General features: G+C 39.1%; 1 protein-coding gene across 4 annotated transcripts in view; it reads right to left on the minus strand.

The window, feature by feature from the left end:
* The window catches only part of ATP10D (ATPase phospholipid transporting 10D (putative)), a 105290-nt gene that overhangs the window by 69218 nt on the left and 16308 nt on the right, over positions 1 to 19764 (minus strand). For 3 of the 4 annotated variants that reach the window (XM_059162069.1, XM_059162088.1, XM_059162097.1), the window contains exons 2-4: positions 14423 to 14483; positions 9810 to 10136; positions 7201 to 7395 (exon numbers count right to left, since the gene is read on the minus strand). In XM_059162069.1, coding sequence (XP_059018052.1) covers positions 7201 to 7395; positions 9810 to 10136; positions 14423 to 14427 — 527 coding nt within the window. In that variant the 5' untranslated portion in view covers positions 14428 to 14483. The remainder of the gene's footprint in view (positions 1 to 7200; positions 7396 to 9809; positions 10137 to 14422; positions 14484 to 19764) is intronic. The other variant, XM_059162079.1, reaches the window with a different exon arrangement.

The raw sequence follows: 19764 nt of genomic DNA on the forward strand, positions 1-19764 counted from the left end.
CAGTTACTATGTTAGGTGCTAAGAAGACACAAATGGCTAATATACCATCCCCACCCTATATAAGTTATGATTGAAATTAGAAAAAGACACACAAAAAGTACTTTCATAAAAGAGAGCTAAGGATGCCCAGTTTACTACAAGAGCCAATAGTTGGGGTGTTTAGGTGGTGAGGAGGTGAGTTTTAAAGGATGACCAAGAATGACTCAGGTGAAGAAAGGTGGGGCAGTGTATCAGTCAGGGCACAAAGACACAGGGCAAGAGAGAGCATGTGTGTGAAAGCAACTGCCAGCCAGTGACAATGCTCACTGCCACATTTAACTAGCTCTGAAGATTTCTCTTGTGGTAGACTCAAAATGAGACCATCCTTGTCCAATAAAGAATTAAAATTAGTAAGCAGACCTTCTTCTCCCACAGCCTGAATGTTCAGCTAGAATTTCTTGCATCTGCTTGATTGTTTGTGCTTCTGAACTACTCTCATTGGACAGAACGTGGCTCTCACAATCCCTCCTTCAGGCAAACTTCCAGACCCATTTCACTCCTTTAAGAGTTCAAGATCACACCGCTCTGCTGCATAAGCCTTGGGAAACATAGGGAAGGGCATGCTGGACTATTAACAGTGATTCCACTGGAGTGGGAGGTGGGAGGTCGGGGAGGGGTAAGAAGGAAGGGTGGAGAATATAAACTTCTACTTCTTGTTTTAACAAACTTAAAGAGAGAAAGAGCAGAATTATGAACAAATTTTTCTCTTTGATTTTTTTTAGCATTTTCCCATAAAATGCTAAAAAAATTATAATGAGCAAATAATGAATAATCATTGCATATAACAGCAAAGACTTATCAGATGCTTGATATTCACCAGCTGATTTAATTTTTGTATCAATGTTATGTGGTTGGTTCTGTAATGAACTATGATCCCTGACCCCCCTTGCCTTTACAAATGAGAAAAACTGGTTTTGGCAAGTTAAGTAACTTGCTCAAGGTCAAGCTTCTAAGCGGTCCTGGGATTTAAAACAAAGCTGGTGGCTCCAGAGACCATCTCTCAAGAAGCAGACTTTACTTCAGCTATAGTCACTTAGTACTGACCACCAAATAAAAAATGTTTTAGTTGTATATTAGAAAGCGAATTTGAAGAACCATCACTTTCGAAAACATCACACAAAAGGCTGATTACCTTAGAAGGCCATTGATATTTAATCTTGTTTTAAGAAGCATGAAATTTTATAAATTTATGAGATTCATGAATTTATGAGATAACCCTAAAGGGTTAACATTCACCAGTATTTTGAAGCTCCTAAAATCAAGACAGTGATTTTTAAAGATCAAAAAATAAGGTAGGGTTCTGGACGGAAGGCACTGTATCTATTTTTTTTAATCCATTTTTCCTTTAAATCTCAAGCTCTCAGTGCCTACAACACAGTAAGGCACTCAAATTTGTTAAGTGATTAATAGTCTTGTTTTCAACACACTTCTATTATCCTTGCAACAGAACTTAAAACTTTATAAATGACTGTCATTTGAAAAGCAATATTGAGAAAGTTAGGTTTTCCGTAATAGCTCATTCCAACTTAATTGAGGTATAATAAAGTTTAAATGTTTAATTCCTATATTAGTGTTTATTTCCCAAGATATTTGCCCAAAGACAAGCACCGTGTGAAAGACCACATATTACAAATAAGAATCAAATTATCTCCACAGAAATGTTAATATGCTTCTTCCAAAAGCTTGCACAATTTAATGGCTTCATACTTTCACCTTAATTTTGTTGAGGAATAATTTGTTCTCTAAAGTGATGGCTTTGTATTTCACAGGAATTTAAGTTAGTATATTTAAATCAACAAGGCATGATCTTATAACTTACCTTTACTTCCTTTTATCCTTGTAATTTGTTCCAAGAACAAATTCTTGTTCTTGGAGAAAGGTATTATTTATTCTGTAATACCAAACAAAAGCAAATAACATAGACTAACAGATAAAAGGACAAAGAGTTATGAGATTCTATTATGAAATGCAATTATGAAGTGGTATTTTGGGAGACACCTTAAACATTTGAACAGAATGTTGCATCTTATCTGTAAGTTTATATGCTAATCATCTAAAATAGATCTGGACTATGTCCAAAAGGACACCTGAGAAAAAAATGATGCCGGGTCTCCCACTACGCAATTTTAATCTTTAAAATATCATGCAGTATCCTAAAGAGTTCTCAAATATAGATTAAATAACTTGATAATGTGGCAAACTCCAGCTAACAGTTACTACTAAACTTTCACTTAGCACTTAGAAAGGGCTAGATTCTATCGCTTACTGTTTTATTACTATTATATTCATAATGAAGGGAAGTGGGGTTTATGAAATTTGCCGAAGGCTAAATATAGCTATTGACTGAGAAAATCAGATTAGAACTTATTTAGAACTTAAAAAAGCAAACAAACACAATGACCAACTTTAAACTAGCACTAAAGGTCAATAATCATTTATAGACAAGAACCTGTATTTAAAAATACATATAAGAAGCATTCTTCCCATTGGCTCAATTTGGTATTGCTGGGTAATTTTCAAATTGGTTGAAATCTGAACCTTGTTCATCATATAATCATTTTAAAATACTATTTCCTAAGCTATTTTGGGGGGTGGGTAAGACTATATCAATCACACCTCTCTATCTCTGGCATATGAGGAAGACATAAATGTCATCAAATGATGCATAGCAGTGTTTTAGTAAAATGCTCATGACTTTAAAATGAAAACCATGAGCTTTTCCTATTATTTTTAGTTTTCCACATAATACATCAGTTTTTCTGGTTAGCTTTAGATCAGACATGAGTATCAGAAAATGAAATAGACCCAATTTTTCCTTGTCTGAGTCCCATCATCTTATAAAGGAGAAAAAAAAGTTAGTTTTGTTTCTAGATCTTTAAAATGGATATTGACAAAGTCACTGAAGAATTCTAGTAATGAACAGAATTCAGAATTCTTCAGGTTTCAGCTTAAGTTTCTCTTTACAGAGAGCAGCATGCCCCAACCATTTCCTCTGTGGCTCACATAAAATGGAAGACAATTCTACTATCAGGATAAGACTCTGAGTTACTTTTCTCCCTAAAGTAAATAAAACAAAAATTCCATCATCTAGTAGAACTCTTGGTCAGTCAAAAGAGCCTTAAATTTGTTCAAGATATACTTTTTTAAAAAAATATTTTATTCATTTATTTGACAGACAGAGATCTCAAGTAGGCAGAGAGACAGACATTGAGAGAGGAAGAGAAGCAGGCTCCCTGCTGAGCAGAGAACCTGATGTGGGGCTCGATCCCAGGACCCCGGGATCATGCCTGAGCTGAAGGCAGAGGCCCTAACCCACTGAGCCATCCAGGCACCCAAGATATACTTGTTATTAGAAAACTAGACTTCTGAACCTAAATGTCTTTTGTTCAGACTTGGTAACTAGAAGAGAAGAAAATCTCTAGTCTGACCAATTTAGAATTACAATCTTAAGAACGTAGAGTTGACACAAGAACACTAAAGTTGATCCAAGAAATGTATCAAATACTCTTGAGATGTCAGAAGAAAGAGGGGCAGCATCTGTCTAAGGGAACCTGTCAAGTCAACTCAGAGGCTGAAGGAGGTGTTTGCCATCCTCTGGGTTCAAAGCTCTGACTTCTAGCTCTTCCCACTCTCTCCCTTGGGGATTTAAGTCAAACTCCTCACTTCAAAATCTCTCTAACCAGACTGATGACTTCAAAATTTCTTACTATAGCCTTTCCATCCAACTAGAACTCCCGTAGCGTGTTCCTATTTGCCTGTGAGGCATTTCCACTGGATGCCTGTCTCGCTCTCATTTCCAATTCATCCTGCCTGAGGTGAATTTAATGCTCCCTATTTCTATCAGTGGTACTTTCATTCTCCAAGGCTCAAAAGTCAAGAAAGTTCACCAAATTTAATTGGGCTCTTCTTCACAGCATCTCTTCTATGAACCCCTTCCTGTCCCTTGCACCTACCCCCAGTAATGCCCTGGACTGATTAAGAGAGGTATATCTACCCCATTTGTAGAGGCTACTCCCAAAACTCGAGCAGACCAATATTCTTAAAGCACAGCTTTCATCACATTCCTTCTCGGCTCAAAAGATGGAAAGGAGCAAAGGGTAGGGGAGAGGGTGTGGAGAGAGAGACAGACAGACACACAACCAAACCAAGAAACAGACTCTTAACTACAGAGAACAAACTGATGGTTACCAGAAGGGAGGTGGGTGGGGGATGGGAGAAATCGGTGTTAGGAATTAAGGAGGGCACTTGTGCTGAGCACTGGATGATGCACGGAAGTGTTAAATCACTACTGCACAAGGGAAATTAGTATTACACTGTGTATTAACTAACTGAATTTAAATAAAAAGTTAAAAAAAAAAAAAAGATGGATTCTGTAGAGGGCTGCTATAAAGGAACAGGCTTGAGGGATTGGGAAACTTGACCCCGGCAAAAGGGCCCACGGTAACCCCCAGGCTGAATATAGGCAGGCCCAACAGGGACCCCCCCTGAAAATATCCATAAGCCTTAACTGAACAATGAGCTACTTAAAACCAGGCCCAATTACCAAAAAAGGGAGAAATTCCATATATCCCCAGACCTCCTCACCTTCCCCCTTTAAAAACAACCCCCCACCTGCTGCCTCGTGGCAGACAGTGTCCCCCCACCCCCACCCCCATCCAGCCCGCAGCTCCCTGTGGTGTACTGAATAAGCTGCTGTCTCCTGTGTTCTGCCTCAGGTGAGTTCTTTCATCGCCCACACCACACCCCACATTCGGGGGTTTCTGTCGGATCAGGGAGACACTGCGGATTCTCTACCACTAAAGGAAAATATCTGTGATGGTTAATTTTAAGGGTCCACTCGACTGGGGATGCCCAGACACACTGGTTAAACATTACTTCTGGGTGTGTTTGGGAGAGAGTTTCTGGGAGAAATTTGCCTCAAATTAAACTGAGAAAAGCACAGGGCCTTCCTCGGTGTGGGTGGGTATCATCCAATCCCTCGAGAACAAAAAGGAAGAGAAAAAGTTGAATTTACTCTCTGCCTTCCTGATGCTTGAGCTGGGACACTCATCTCACCTCGGCATCCCCGGCTCTCCGGCCTTCAGACCGGGACTGGAATCTAGACCATCAGCTCTGCGGCTCTCGGGCCTTCACACCACATTGCTGGCCTTCCCGAGACGTCAGCTTGCGGACACTGGGGCTTCTTAGCCTCCATTATCACGTGAGTTGATTCCTGATTATAAATCTCATTCCTGTTGGTTCTATTTCTCTGGACAACGCTGATTAATACACTGTTCAAGGAATGGCCTGGTGTTGGAACTCCCTCCACAGGAGGCCTCAAACTCCCTCTCTCTTCATTTCTCATCACTGCTCCTATAGCTGCTTGCCTGCTCAGACCAAGTCAGTGCACTCAGTATCCTCAGAACACTGCACAAGCCTGCCTACCCCCAATATGGGGGGCGGGGGGTGACATCATAAACTTGTTTGTAAAGCAAATAACATCTTAGATTCAGAATTTCACACAACTGTCCTAATGATGACTTTCAAAAAAGCAGATACATTTCTCATGAAAGGGGACACCAATTAATATCACAAACTTTGGGGATTCCTAGGTGGCTCAGTCGTTAACCGTTTGCTTTCGGTTCAGGTCATGATCCTGGGGTCCAAGGATCGAGCCCCGAACTGGGCTTCCTGCTCAGCGGGAAGCCTGCTTTTCCCTCTCCCATCACCCCCTCCTTGTGTTCCTCTCTCACTGTGTCTCTCCCCATCATATAAATAAATAAAATCTTGGGGGAAAAAAAATGACAAACTTCGTAATTCGTTTTTCATAAAAGTATGAAAAGTGAAAATTTCATTTCCATAAAGACATGGGAAATGTTTGTGGTGCAATATTAGGCTAAAACAATCAGAATAAAAATATATGGAGTACAATCTAAACTTTGTAAAACACACACAATGCACACGGAATTTAGAGGAAGAATATGGCAGTGTGATAGTTAGTCGTCTCTGAATACTAGTGTCATATGTATAACCTGTAAATGTAGATTTACAATATATGACACAGTTCAAAACTCACCTTTATAGACTATTCTTACCTACACAGTCTTTCTGTGTAATAAATACTGGAGATACAAGTCTCCGTGATAAGCAAATATGCTTCAGGAAAGACCTCCTATTATGAATGTTTTCTGCTGCTGCTGTGGGAGGGGTTTTATTATAAGCTTCTAATTTTGTATACAAAAAAGAACACTCTTCCCCATTTTTCAGTCCTTTTCCACCACGGATAGATCTTATGTTTTTCTTCTTTTCTATCTTGTTTTACATATCCATTCATATTTTTCATACTCCATCCTCTTCTTAATCCCAAACTTTAACATCCAGGATTAAAAAGCACCTCCTTGCTTTCCTTCTTATGAAGTTTAATTCTTTCAGATCCACTTATATGTAAATTACAGATGCATTTGCTTTATCAGCTCCTGGACTGACAATGGCTAACAGAGATCTTTCTTGACTTATAAAAAGGGTTACATCCCAATAATCTCATTCCAAGTTGAATACACACGTGGAACACACACGTAATTCACCTAACCTAGCGAACATCATAGCTTAGCCCCCCCACCTTAAACATGCTAAGAATGCTTACAGAAGCCTACAGTTGGGTAAAATCATCCAACACAAAGCCTGTTTTTATCATAAAGTGCTGACTATCTCATTAATTTATTGACTACTATACTGAAATCGGGAAAAAAAAAAAAACAGAGTGGTTCTATGGGTACAAAATGATCATTGTTTACCCTCGTGATCACTGGGCTGACTGAGAATGAGGTTCCCTGCTGCCACCCAGCATCATGAGAAATCTTACCACATAGCTAGCCCAGGAAAAGGTCAAAATCAAATTCTGAAGTAAGGTTTCCATTGAATGCATACTGCCTTTGAAACACCGTAAAGTCAAAGAATCCTAAATCAGACCATCATTAATCAGGACCATCTGTACATTTTGGTTCTACTAGGACCCCTGAATTAAATTCACTGCAGATCCTTAATAAATACTAGTTGTAAACATCACCACCATCACCATCCCCCAAAAGGATCCTGATCGCATGGAAGGGGGAAGAAAGCAGCCTTCTGCATGTTTCTAAAGCACACATGTGTACTCCCCAGCCCAGCTCCCGGTACACTTACCTACTGTAAACTTTAGTTACTAAATTGTTGATCTGTTTGTCAATTTTGTATTTTCGGTAATCTTCCAAACCATCTTTAATTGCAATAATGGTCAGGACCACCACCAGAGGCAGCATCGTGATTTCCTTTTGGAAGGCCTCTACCAAAGGCACCCAGTTCAAGACAGCTAGAAACAGGAAATATAAATTGGCAGCCCTGCAATCCAAACACAGATGAGAAGTGTTAATGAATCACATCAGTCTCTTCAATAAATGGTGCTGGGAAAACTGGACAGCTATATGTAGAAAAATGAAACTCGACCATTCTCTTACACCATACACATCAAAGCCTAAAGCAAAAGGAGCAGAAATATCTTAGGGTATTTTCCTCCATTTCCATTCGTCGATTTTCGATGCTACAGAGCAGAGAACTAGCTAAACCTAACATATCTGAACAACCTGTACCTCCAGTAGACATCCAGCTCATGGCTTTACTATAATAAATGCGAGGTAGTCTTTATTAAACACATAATAGTAAATACGAGTATGACAGTCTCGAGTCATGTAAAATATCAAGAGAAGCATCACAGGAAACACTATTTTCTTTTTTAAAGTTCAAAAAACTGGGACGCCTGCGTGGCTCAGTTGGTTAAGCAGCTGCCTTCGGCTCAGGTCATGATCCCAGTGTCCTGGGATCGAGTCCCACATCGGGCTCTTTGCTCAGCAGGGAGCCTGCTTCTCTCTCTGCCTCTGCCTGCCATTCTGTCTGCCTGAGCTCGCTCTCTCTCCCTCTCTCTCTCTGACAAATAAATAAAATCTAAAAAAAAAAAAAAAACTTAGAGGAAATTCAATGTGAACACACTGTAGAGATAAATCTTTCAAAACCCCAACTCTCTAGCCTTCAGAAGCTAATTTGCATGTCCAAACACTAGATTCAGACAAGCCTTAGGATAAACAGAATCCTGAGAGGTTTTTTTCCCACTTGGGACCAACCGTTCTATTTCAGCTTTTATGAGATGAACTCCTTCAGGAACTTCTTCTACTCCTTTATTTTATATATTGAAATACTCCTCCATTGGCCCCTAAGGTAAATCCAAGTAGCCCATTTCCTTCAAAGAAATATAATCTCAATCCTGTATAGCTCCTTGAGTTTTTATTACATATTTTCCACATTAACCATTAAACTTCTCAAAATTAATTTACCCCCATTTCTCCTTCCTTACCTCCAACTCCTTGTATTCTGAAAATTTCTTTATTAACCCTTTTTGATACTTTTTTGGCCTCAATTATTACCATGTGGGCTGTACCTAAACCAACAGCACTGACCCTGAATTCTGTTTAAGTTTCAGATTCTAATTCCATGAACTGCCTAAGACTGCAAACTTCATAAAAGGCAGCACTGACCCTGAATTCTGTTCAAGTTTCATATTCTAATTCCATAAACTGGACGAGATAGCAAACTTCATAAAAGGCAGAATCATGCATAGCATGTCAGGCCATGAATGCAGGAAATTCATATCTATATTTTAAACATACCCATCATTCCATTAATGTATGTGGAACCTATTTTACAGTGAATAATGAGAATGAAGATATGCAGAATGAATAATGAATATTGAAAATCTGTATATTCACATAAGCATCCCAAAACAAAATCATCTAGCCAAGTCTCTATTCCTGTTTTTACTTTTTCTGCTAATCCTCCTGGTCATTCTCAGGTCAGTATGTTCATACCATCTTCTTACTTACTTCCCGGCATCTAATCCATTATAGCTGTAATGGATAGCCCTTCTTTTCATTTCCATATTTTTCTAAGCTCAGGTCTTACCATTCACCTGGGTACATACCGCATCTCGTGAAAGTTCTCTCTGCCTTTGCTTTGTTTCTAATTATGCCGGGCATCTAGATGACTCTACTTCCCAGACCTCAAGCAACATATGCTATTGCCTTTCTGCTTTTAATTACGTTCAGTGCCATTTCCTCTCCTCTTGCTCCACTATTTCTCTTTTGTGACTTCCAACCTACTTGGTAGCAGTTTATAACACTCACACGTGCACTGTGTCTCTCATTGTATATACCTTTTGCCCTTGCTAAACAGTAAACTCCATTAGGAAAGGCGTACCATTAAGATGTGCATTTCCTTCGATGCCTAATCTCATAGGAGAACTTCAATAAATACATATTAAATGGAATTATGTCATCGCTTCACCTGGTAAAGGGCTCTATTTCCCCATACCATCAAGTAAGGAAAAGCTCAAATGGTCTAATGGAAAGAACATGGAAGCAAGAGTGAAAAAACTCAAGGCTATGGATCCTGGTCTGCTCCTTATCACTAGCATGACATTGGGTAAACCACAGTAACAAACTTCATTTCTTAATCTATAATAGGAAAATAGCTGTTATCTTCTCTGGTCAAGACAAAGCGTCTTACCAATTGTAAAGTGCCATGTGAACGTAAGGACTCATCATTTCACAACAAACTCTACTAGAATCGTCAAAGAAAATGTCCCAAGTCTATGTTTAGGTAGCATATAGTGTTATAGAAATGAAAAATCATATGTTAACTAGAATAACAAAGAACATGCTAAGTTTTTTTTCCCCAAAAATAAATAAATAAATAAATAAAAGTACCTGTGAAATTGTTCAAATAAATTTCTTGGCACAAAATTTAGAAGTGTGTACTTTGTTGTTCGTATTCGGTTATTCACGTAGGTGCCAGAGAACTTGTCATACTCATCCTTGAAGGGCCGGAGGTGAGGAACAACAACCCGGTGCTTTCCTGCCAGTTTGGGAGTCTGAGAGGACTTGCCCCCGCAGGCAAGCAGAGAGGAATAGCTGTATGGCCTCTCATCGTCGTCTCTGTTTCTACTGCCCATCAGCCGCTGCCAGTGATACCTGGCCCATTGTAGACACTCAGTCATGTCCAAAATGCGGGCAGATCCAGGATATGCAGGTGCTCTGCCGAAACAAACAAAAACCCACTAAAACACTCCTCATATGCTTCTGGAACGTCTTGAAGGATAGTAAGTAAGGATAGTAAGATTAAAAATTTTTTCCGTATCAATTAAATACATGAATCAATGGTTCAATGGGTATAAAGGAAAACTAGTTTTTGGAACTCCATTTTAACCAAATTTTCATTAAATAAAACACACACTTTCTGCCTCAAAAGCCAACCATCTGACCATTTAAGCAACAAGAGACAGCACCTAAAAGCCACCTCATAACTTGAAGCAAATAATCTGGGTTTAATGTGTACACGTCTCTTAATTCATCTGATAATTAGTTTTCTCATCTTTGAAATGGGAACGCCACCCATGTCAGGAAAGTTTTATAGGGATTTAATGAGTAACATGTAAGTTATCTAGGATAAAGCCTGATGCAGAATAAGTAGTCAATAAAATCCATTCTGTGCAGATTACAAAAATGGCCACAAATTCTTTCCATCTCTGTAGGTACAACCTTTCACCCATCAAGTGGTGGAACCCAGTGAATCTGGGCTTGGCCATGCGCTTTTCTTTGGGTAATGAAACACTAGTCAACATGACACAAGCGGAGGCTTGTGTGCAAGAGAAGTGCTTGCTCATGGAACTCCCTCTCTCTCCCTCCCTCTTAAAAACTCTATGGTCACTACCAGGGGTCTGAGTATAGGCCAGGCTACTAGACGATGGGTCATGACCCACTTACCACCATTGCTCCTGTCAAAATATGAGTAAGACCAATGACTACCAGCTGACCATTAACCCATGTGTGTCCCCAGTGACCCAATCTAGAACAGAGATGAGTTGTCCCAACCAAGCTCAATCCAAATTGCCAACCTGCCAAATTTTGAGTCAATAAAAATTACACTACCATATTTTGGGGTGGTTATAAAACAAAAATCTCTTACATGTTCTCTTTCTTATTTCCCTTATTTCCAAGTTTTCCTTATCTCCCAGGAAATTCAGCCCTGCTTAGAATTTTGAGTTCACTAATTGAAAACAAAAGATAAGAGCCTACCATATTCCAAGCATTTTGCAAAGCACTTTACAGGCATTATCTTATTTAACATTTACATCAATTTTATGATACAGGTATTATTTCTACTTTACAAAAGAGGAAACAGGCTTAGAGAATAAAGTAACTTGCTGAAGTTTATATGGTTAGTAAGTAGGTAAGGCTGATTCAGACTAACTCTTTCTCATGACAGTTTCTGCTTTAAGTGGTAACGTGTTTCATTGATCTTTGTATCCAGAGTAGCTGGCACTTAGTAGATGCTCAATAAAAGTTCATACCTGGTAACAAGCACTTCACCAAGAGTGTAGAGGACAAGGTCTGGAGGCCTTGGTTTCTATCTTTGCTTTATCAATGTCAATTATTTATCTCCTTCCACTGGAGTTTACCTCTGGAGATTTTTATTTAATAAATCAGTAAGTATGTTAACAAAACTCCCCAGACCTCATCTAGAGAAAAAATGAGGCTATGTGCTGGAACCTAGAGTAGGCTAGGAATACTGAAATCATCTAAGGTTTCGATACCCTTTCTCCAAGTACTCAGGCTCTAGGTGAGGTGATAGGCACGTAGATATATAAATGCAACCCCAGGTGTAAAATGCTGTTTGAGGCACTGATGTAGCTGGGCAAATTATTTAAGCTGGTTTCTTTCCTAGGCTTCATTCTAAGTTTACAACATGTCTACTGATTATTTTCTCTAAAATGTTACATTAATCAGAAATTAATAGTTTTCCCCTAAGAACATTAAAACTGTATCCAGCTTTCATGGATCTGAAATCACAGATCATCACCTTGTAACACGGAAGATCTGGTCCAATTACATTCTAGTAATTCTAGTGAGTCGGTATTTTTTATAATCGCTTCTTGGTAGCACATTTACTTACTATACACTGGTCCTTCAGCAATCCAACCGATTACAGTTGAGCAGCCCTGTATTTATACAGAGTTAGTTGAATTACAATTAATAATCTAAAAATCCATCAAATCTTTAAAACATATATGATCTAAAGCAAAATAATAAAAACAAGTAAGACCGGAGAGTCCTGTTAAGGGGAAGAATACAATAGCCTCCAAGTATGTGTATCTGTGCGTGGATACTGAACCCACAAATATAACCTCTATGACCACTGAGAGAAAATATTCATAAAGTTAGTCTTATCAGGTTTTTTTTTAAGATTTGATTTATTTATTTGACAGAGAAAGAGAGCATGAATGGTGGGAAGAGGCAAAGGGAGAGAGAGAAACTGACTCCCCACTGAGCAGAGAGCACAATGTGGGGCTTGATGTCAGGACCCAGGGATCATGACCTTTGCCGAAGGCAGACACTTAACCATCTGAGCCGCCCAGGCACCCCAGTCTTACCAGTCTTAATGAGAAAAAAATTCTATCCTTACCAGGTCTCTGACCTTTGGAGTTTGCTCTCTAAAATATCTGTACATAAAGGGCTGAATCCGTAAACACTGGCCAAAATAATTCTTTCTTTTAACATAACTTTTTTAAAAGCCCACATATGAAGTAATATGAAAAGTCTGGTTTTCACTCCAGTGTATAACAATAGCTTCTTAACCTATAACTAGTAATGACAGTTTGAGTTATTAAAGTAGTTTATAACATATCCAGAAATCTCCTGCAGGTTAAGGATGTAAGAAAGTGCTTTATAAATGATTCAGTAGATAATGTAAAAACACCAAATGTAAGAACTAAATGCTTTTCGTGCATTTCACCCCCTGCACATCAGGGACTGATGGCAAACCTCATATTCTTCAGAGGGCTAAAATTTTATAGTATTTCTAGAAACTTTGACTTTCCACTTGCAATTAAATTCTTGTTAAGATACAGGAGTGGGGGCACCTGGGTGGCTCAGTGGGTTAAGCCTCTGCCTTCGGTTCAGGTCATGATCCTGGGGTCCTGGGATCGAGCCCCGCATCGGCCTCTCTGCTCAGCAGGAAGCCTGCTTCCCTTCCTCTCTCTCTGCCTGCCTCTCAGCCGGCCTACTTGTGATCTCTCTCTGTCAAATAAATAAATAAAAATCTTAAAAAAAAAAAGACACAGGAGTGTGTATCCCTCTGGTGTCCACAATCTCAACAGTAATATAGATTCTACTTAAATTTTTAAAATTTTAAAGTAGAATTTCTTGAGAATGCAAACAGAAATAACTAAACAAATACAACCCTTAGGAGGTGTTAACTTTTGGTAATTCATGGCGTATCTAACAAATAATCTCACCCTAGCAAAAACACTTACTGGTTCACAAAAACAATCAGCTTTCCATTCCATGGATCTATTCCAGAACCTTCTCTCTCCCCATTCACTCAGTTCCAAAGAGACAAACCTATGGCTAGAGAACACTTCATGCCAAAGTATCCCCACGTCCACCATCCTGTGTGCCTTTTCAACGCCCTTCAACTTTTGTTAGGTGCTCTACTTACTCAAATATTGTCTCCCCCTCTCCCCGCCCTTCTTTTTCCCAAGGAATTTTGGTGAGGATAGAATTGGACCTGGCTTATTGCCCTCTTCAGCCATCAAATCTCTGTCCTTGCCTCCAAGACAAGGCGGTTCATCAACTGGCAATGTCTTCTCCCCTCGGTACCGCCATTCTCTCCTGAAAAGGGATTACGGGGTCAAAGGACTGATCTACACAAGAGAGCGTTTCACGAGACTGAAGGGAAAAAGACCTGATGTGGAGGTAATTAGCATGTGGTAAAAATCCTTTCAAATTTCCAGTTCAGAATTTAAACCATTTTATATTGAGCAGGAAATGACCAAGGATCTACTTAGTCCTTCTACTTCAAGTGCTTTCAAAATTGTCAACTGCCAGTTCAGTGAGAAATACTTCCTCTGAGGTAACCTAAAACCCACACGCCCACATACATATACAGCTGAAACAAAAATTATACAATTCTGGTGCTTATTACTTGCAATGCATCCATTTTCTGTTCTGCTCTATTCTCTTTCTTGCTGAGTCTTTCTTTCATTTTAATACTGATCAAGATGCTTGAATTAGTTTCAAGGGCCACTAATATGGTGCTATGCACACTTTGGAAAGACACCGCACGATGTTCCACATGGGTTGAAAGTGTACAAGGAAGTGAACAGATCCACTTTAAGCTCCTGTCCTGATAGAAAGGCGGGGGGAACACAGTGGCTAGAGTAGAAGGTTCTGTAGAGTTGGATCTGTTGTTAATAATGTTCACATATATATTCAGCAAAATTTCTTGAGGATATGAAAGGAAAGCAAATCGGGAGTCATACCTCATTAAGAATCAGCATGAAGCATGTTATTTTAAAGTTCAGACTTCAGAAATTACTTAACCTAGAAGACACAAACCAGTGGCCCTTAAGCAAAATTCTATTCAATGATGTATCCTGTATCATGATATTGGCAAACACATTTGAATAATTTTTTTGAATATAGGACTGACATTTAAAATAGAGATAAATTCATATAAAATATTGATATTTAGTTTATCTTAAAAAGAAAAAAAACAATCACAGAATACTGGGCATTTATTTTCATACAGTAACAAATATGAGAAGTCTTTTGACTATAGTCCCTCACCTAACCCTTCATATTCCAGCTCACCTGTTTTAACTGAATAAATGAGCACTCTGTTCAGCACTTTTTTTTTTTTTTGAAGATTTTATTTATTTGACAGAGAGAGAGAGATCACAAGAAGGCCGAGAGGCAGGCAGAGAGAGGGAGAAACCAGCTCCCCACTGAGCCTCGATCCCAGGACCCTGAGATCATGACCTGAGCCGAAGGCAGAGGCCTAACCCACTGAGCCACCCAGGCGCCCTGTTCAGCACTTTTTGACAAATCAAATTCTTTTTTTTTTTTTTTTAAGATTTTATTTATTTATTTGTCAGAGAGAGAGCGAGTGAGAGCAAGCACAGGCAGACAGAGTGGAAGGCAGAGTCAGAGGGAGAAGCAGGCTCCCTGCGGAGCAAGGAGCCCGATGCAGGACTCGATCCCAGGACGCTGGGATCATGACCTGAGCCGAAGGCAGCTGCTTAACCAACTGAGCCACCCAGGCGTCCCGACAAATCAAATTCTTCCTGCTTTATGGACTCTGACTCGAATATCAGTTGTATCACTTATTAGGTATGTGACCTACGTAATTAACCCTCATGCCTCAGCTTGCTAATGGAAAAAAATGAGACACCGTGAAGAGTCATGGGACACGCCGAAAACAATATTCGTTCTGTTCCCCCACTCTCATGCTCCTCTTTGGCAATTTCTCAGGTCATATAGAAGTCAAGGCTGGTAACTCTATAAATTGGGTTGAGGTACAAACTTTCAATATATTGCTTTTCAAATTAAAAGAAGTTGTCCAACTCCAAGTATATATCTGCTGATACATGGAAAGTAACCAGCATTAAGTAGGATACAAATAGAATATCAAACAGTCACAAAAGATAGACATGACATAAAATGACCTTCGCACCACCCGGTCTCAACCTCAACCTTTCTTTCTGAAATTCACCCCAACTATGTCCATGAACAAACTGTATGCCACTCATCTGGTGTTTTCTAAGTGTACCTCAATAACAGTCCCCTAGGCCCCTCCCCTGGAGATCCTGATTAAGAGGATCTAGAATAGGCCCCATGAATGTAGAATTTAATTAGGACCCAGGTGACTTATCAAGAAGGTGGCAAAGCACAGCTTATACTCTGAATCTCCGCAAATGCTGCCTTCTGGAAGGCAGGCCAATCCTATTACCCACTCATCCCACCAGCCCCTATTCATTCTTTAGACTGTTGGAGTTTGGCCATGGAGTGGGGGGAACTGAGGAGGATCCACACAGAAGACTCAGTAAGGCATTCCCTGCTCTGCATCCATTATGGTCCTGAGCTTGGCTCAATCGCGGCACCTGCTTCAGTGCTCTTTGTTGGCTTTGTTCTTCACAGTCAAGGAACACATCTCACTGCTTGCCAAACTTCACACCAAACTCCAATGCTTGGCCAACGTTGGATCGTCAACAAGTAACTGTTGATCACTGACTTTTATAGAAAAGAGGTAGCAAGTGGAAAGGACACAAAACACCCCATTTCCTCTGTCATGATTCAGCCTGGCTTTCCTTCCATTAGAAGCAGGAGTAATAAGATCTAAGTTTGAGAAAACAGAAGTAGTCAGCTTGTGTTGCATTCATTCCACCTTTATTAATAGAAGGAATCTGCTTCTCCAAGCCTAGAAGACTCTTACAGAAAATCACTGTTTTCTTTCCTACTGGATTTATGAGACCAGTAAGCAGTACAGCAGTGATTAAGAGCATAGACTCTCTAGCCAGACTCTGACATCAATTCCTGGCACCTCCACTTGCCAGCTAACCTTGACCAAAGGGTTGTTGTGAGGATTAAGTGAGTTAATATATGTAAAGCCCCTAGAATAGTGTGTGAACCATAGTCAAGTGTTAAGTAAAGTTAACAAATGTGACTATCTGGGAAATGTTCTCTCAATTAGAGTACTTATTCATATATATTGAGAATTTGTATGCACAGTAGTAACCCCAACAACTATATCCAAATACTTTTCTATATTTAATTTCTTAAGCTGAATATAACTTTGCTTTTCATTTAACTGAAGAGTCTGCCAGGCAACCAACCACCTGAGGATAGCAATACCTTCTAGTCAACTGTTCCCAGGGGTAAACAGAGCAACCTAGCAGGCAAAACTTCAATGTACAAGTTAGGATGAAGCATTTTAGGATTTTTTTTTAAAGATTTTATTTATTTACTTGACAGAGACAGTGAGAGGCGGAATGTAAGCAGTGGGAGTGGGCCCTAGGGGGAGAAGCAGGCTTCCCGCCAAGCAGGGAATTCGATGAGTGGCTCGATCCTAGGACCCTGGGATCATGACCTAAGCTGAAGGGAGACGCTTAATGACTGAACCACCCAGGTGCCCCGCATTTTAGGATTTTTCAAGAGCATTCACAATTTTAAGATTTAGCCCAATCCAAAAAAAGCTGATTATTCATGGGGTTCTGCTAATACACAAAATGGACCAATGCTTTACTTGATCTAATACTCTGCCACTGATTGGAACCCTGCCTTCAGAATTAATAGCAAGTTTTTTTAAACACAAAGAAGCAAATGTATAAAGTTCAGTTATCATCACTAGGAACCAAAAAGAATTTTCAGATCTAGATACTTTATTCCTGAGTGAGCTACTATCCTTAAAGGTAGAGAGGTTCAGTATTTCATTAAAAAAGAAAAAAACCCTATAGTTTACCTAAGTTTTATTAAAGTCTCCAATACTATTTTTGGTTTAAGAGTAAATTACTACTTGTGAAAATCTGGATTATAACAAACTTACTGCTGGTTAGTAATAGAAAAATCCATTAAAGATTAACTATATGAAAAGGCTACATGCTCCTGGGCTGAGAGTGGAAACTTGAAGCCCAACGTCACCTAGATACACAGTGCCAGAAACATCTGACTCTGGACACTTCGCTTTAACTAACATTAGCATTTTACCTAGAATTTAAGAATTAATTAATATGGCCACAGAGCCTAAAGGTGATGATTCTTAACACATGTTCACACTGGGAGAGAAGGACTGGGTATGAGATTAACATAAACCAAATGATGTATACACCCAACTTGCAATATTCCTTTTACAGCAAGGCAGTAATACAGGTTAAAAGAAAAAAAGTTTCATTGCAAGTAATCTTTCGTCACCACCATATAAATATGTATGTGCATTAAAAACATGTGTTCACTCTTTTATAACTGCCACAAAAATTTATAAACCCATGTCACTTATGAATATTGATGGAAAAACACAAGAAAATCCAGCAAATTAAAGACAATGCAAAAGAATGGCTACTGGTTGTCTCCAGGGGTTGAGAGCAGCCTTCTAGAGACAGCCAGCAAGAAAATGGAGACTTAGGTCCAATGGCTGCAAGGAACGGAGTTCTGCCAACAACCTGGAAGGCAGGACATGGATTCTTCCCCAGAGTTTTCAGATAAGAACTCAGCTTGGATAACATCGTTATTTCAGCCTTTGAGGACCTAAGCAAAGAACCAAGTCACACTGTACTGGGACTTCCAATCTGCAGAACTGTACTCAAGAACTGGAGTTGTTCTATGCCACTAACTTGTGATTGATATGATGGCAAGAGAAAACTAACACCGAGGGCCTAAAAGTGGATCCCTGTGTAAACAGAAACTTAGTTGGCAAACACAGAATTTCAAATCAGTGGAAAAACGGTGACTTAACATGCCTAGAATAAATGGTTCCATCTTGAAAACCAGAAAGCTACATTCCTACTTTACAGCACATTAAAAAAAATAGATTTTTATTTTAAAATATTTTAATAAATTTTTAATTCAAAAAACAAATCTCCAGGTAGACTGAAAACTGAAATGTAAAAATTACAGCAAATATAATTTAAGAAAATTCAGGATATTTTTTATTATTATTAGGTGGACAAAACTGTAACTTCTCTCTTGTTTAGACAAGCTTTCTTACAGTCTGTGCTAGTGAGGATGGGGAAAAACCAACCCTCTGGCAGTGGAAAGTGAATTGTTACAATTTCCCCACCACCATCACCAAAAAAATTTATGATAATATTTATGAAAACTGAAAATACATATAACTATGGGCATAGCAACTCCATTTTGGGGAATCTTACCTATTGGTATGGGTATAGGTACAAGAAGGCATACTGTATTTTGGGATTTGTTTATTTATTTATTTATTTACTCTTTTGGTTTGGTTTTTGTAGTAACAATCTTGGAAATATCATGAAAGTCCTTCAGTTGTGGAACAGCTAACTACACTGTGACATTTCCACATTACAGAATATTATATACCTATTAAACATATGTATTCATACCTTGACCTGGATCAGTGACTACTGTGTATATTGAGGCGGGAAAAATAAGAAATGACAGAGAAATATGGATATGAATGATCAAACATTTCTAAAAATGAATGAGGTAAGACCAAATGACTGATCTGGGTTCAAAGAATGGTGAGAATGACAACTTGAGCATAGCTGAAGTTTCACTTTAATTATCTACCGAAATACGCAAAGGCATACACAAGATCTAGGACACACATGAGCAGGAATGTGTGTGTTTGTATCACCTTTCCAGTCCCTCAGGAAGACAGCACCAGTTAGTAGTATTGTCAGTTGTGAGAAATGTGGAAACTTCCAGTTCACAAGATTCTGGAACAGAAGCCCACTGCCTTTTCAAATTCTTAGGCTGGAAGAGGAGCCGTGGGAGCACACAAGAGCACACGGGTCACTAACCAAGTGTTATCCAGAGGCTTAGGCTCTACTTCCTACTGTGCTGTTGAATCCGCACTTAGCCTGGCCTGGATTTGTTTCACATAATAACACAAACTGCCTGGGTGTGTGCAATGTTCACAACCATTTGCAAGAAATACAAGTACAGAATAATTCGCACAAGGCTATGAATATTGGTTATGGTAAGAATACGAAAGGAGTAAAAGATGAACTTTTCTTTCTTTGTCACAATGAAGATGCATCGATAATTTTCAAAAAAATAAAGTTTTTGAAGGGAGAATCTGTACTTGTTAGCTACAAAACAGCTCCATGTTGCCCTAAGCATTAGCTCTGCATGA

This window comes from Mustela lutreola, chromosome 1 (genome assembly GCF_030435805.1).
Source record: "Mustela lutreola isolate mMusLut2 chromosome 1, mMusLut2.pri, whole genome shotgun sequence".
NCBI classification, from domain to species: Eukaryota; Metazoa; Chordata; class Mammalia; order Carnivora; family Mustelidae; genus Mustela; species Mustela lutreola.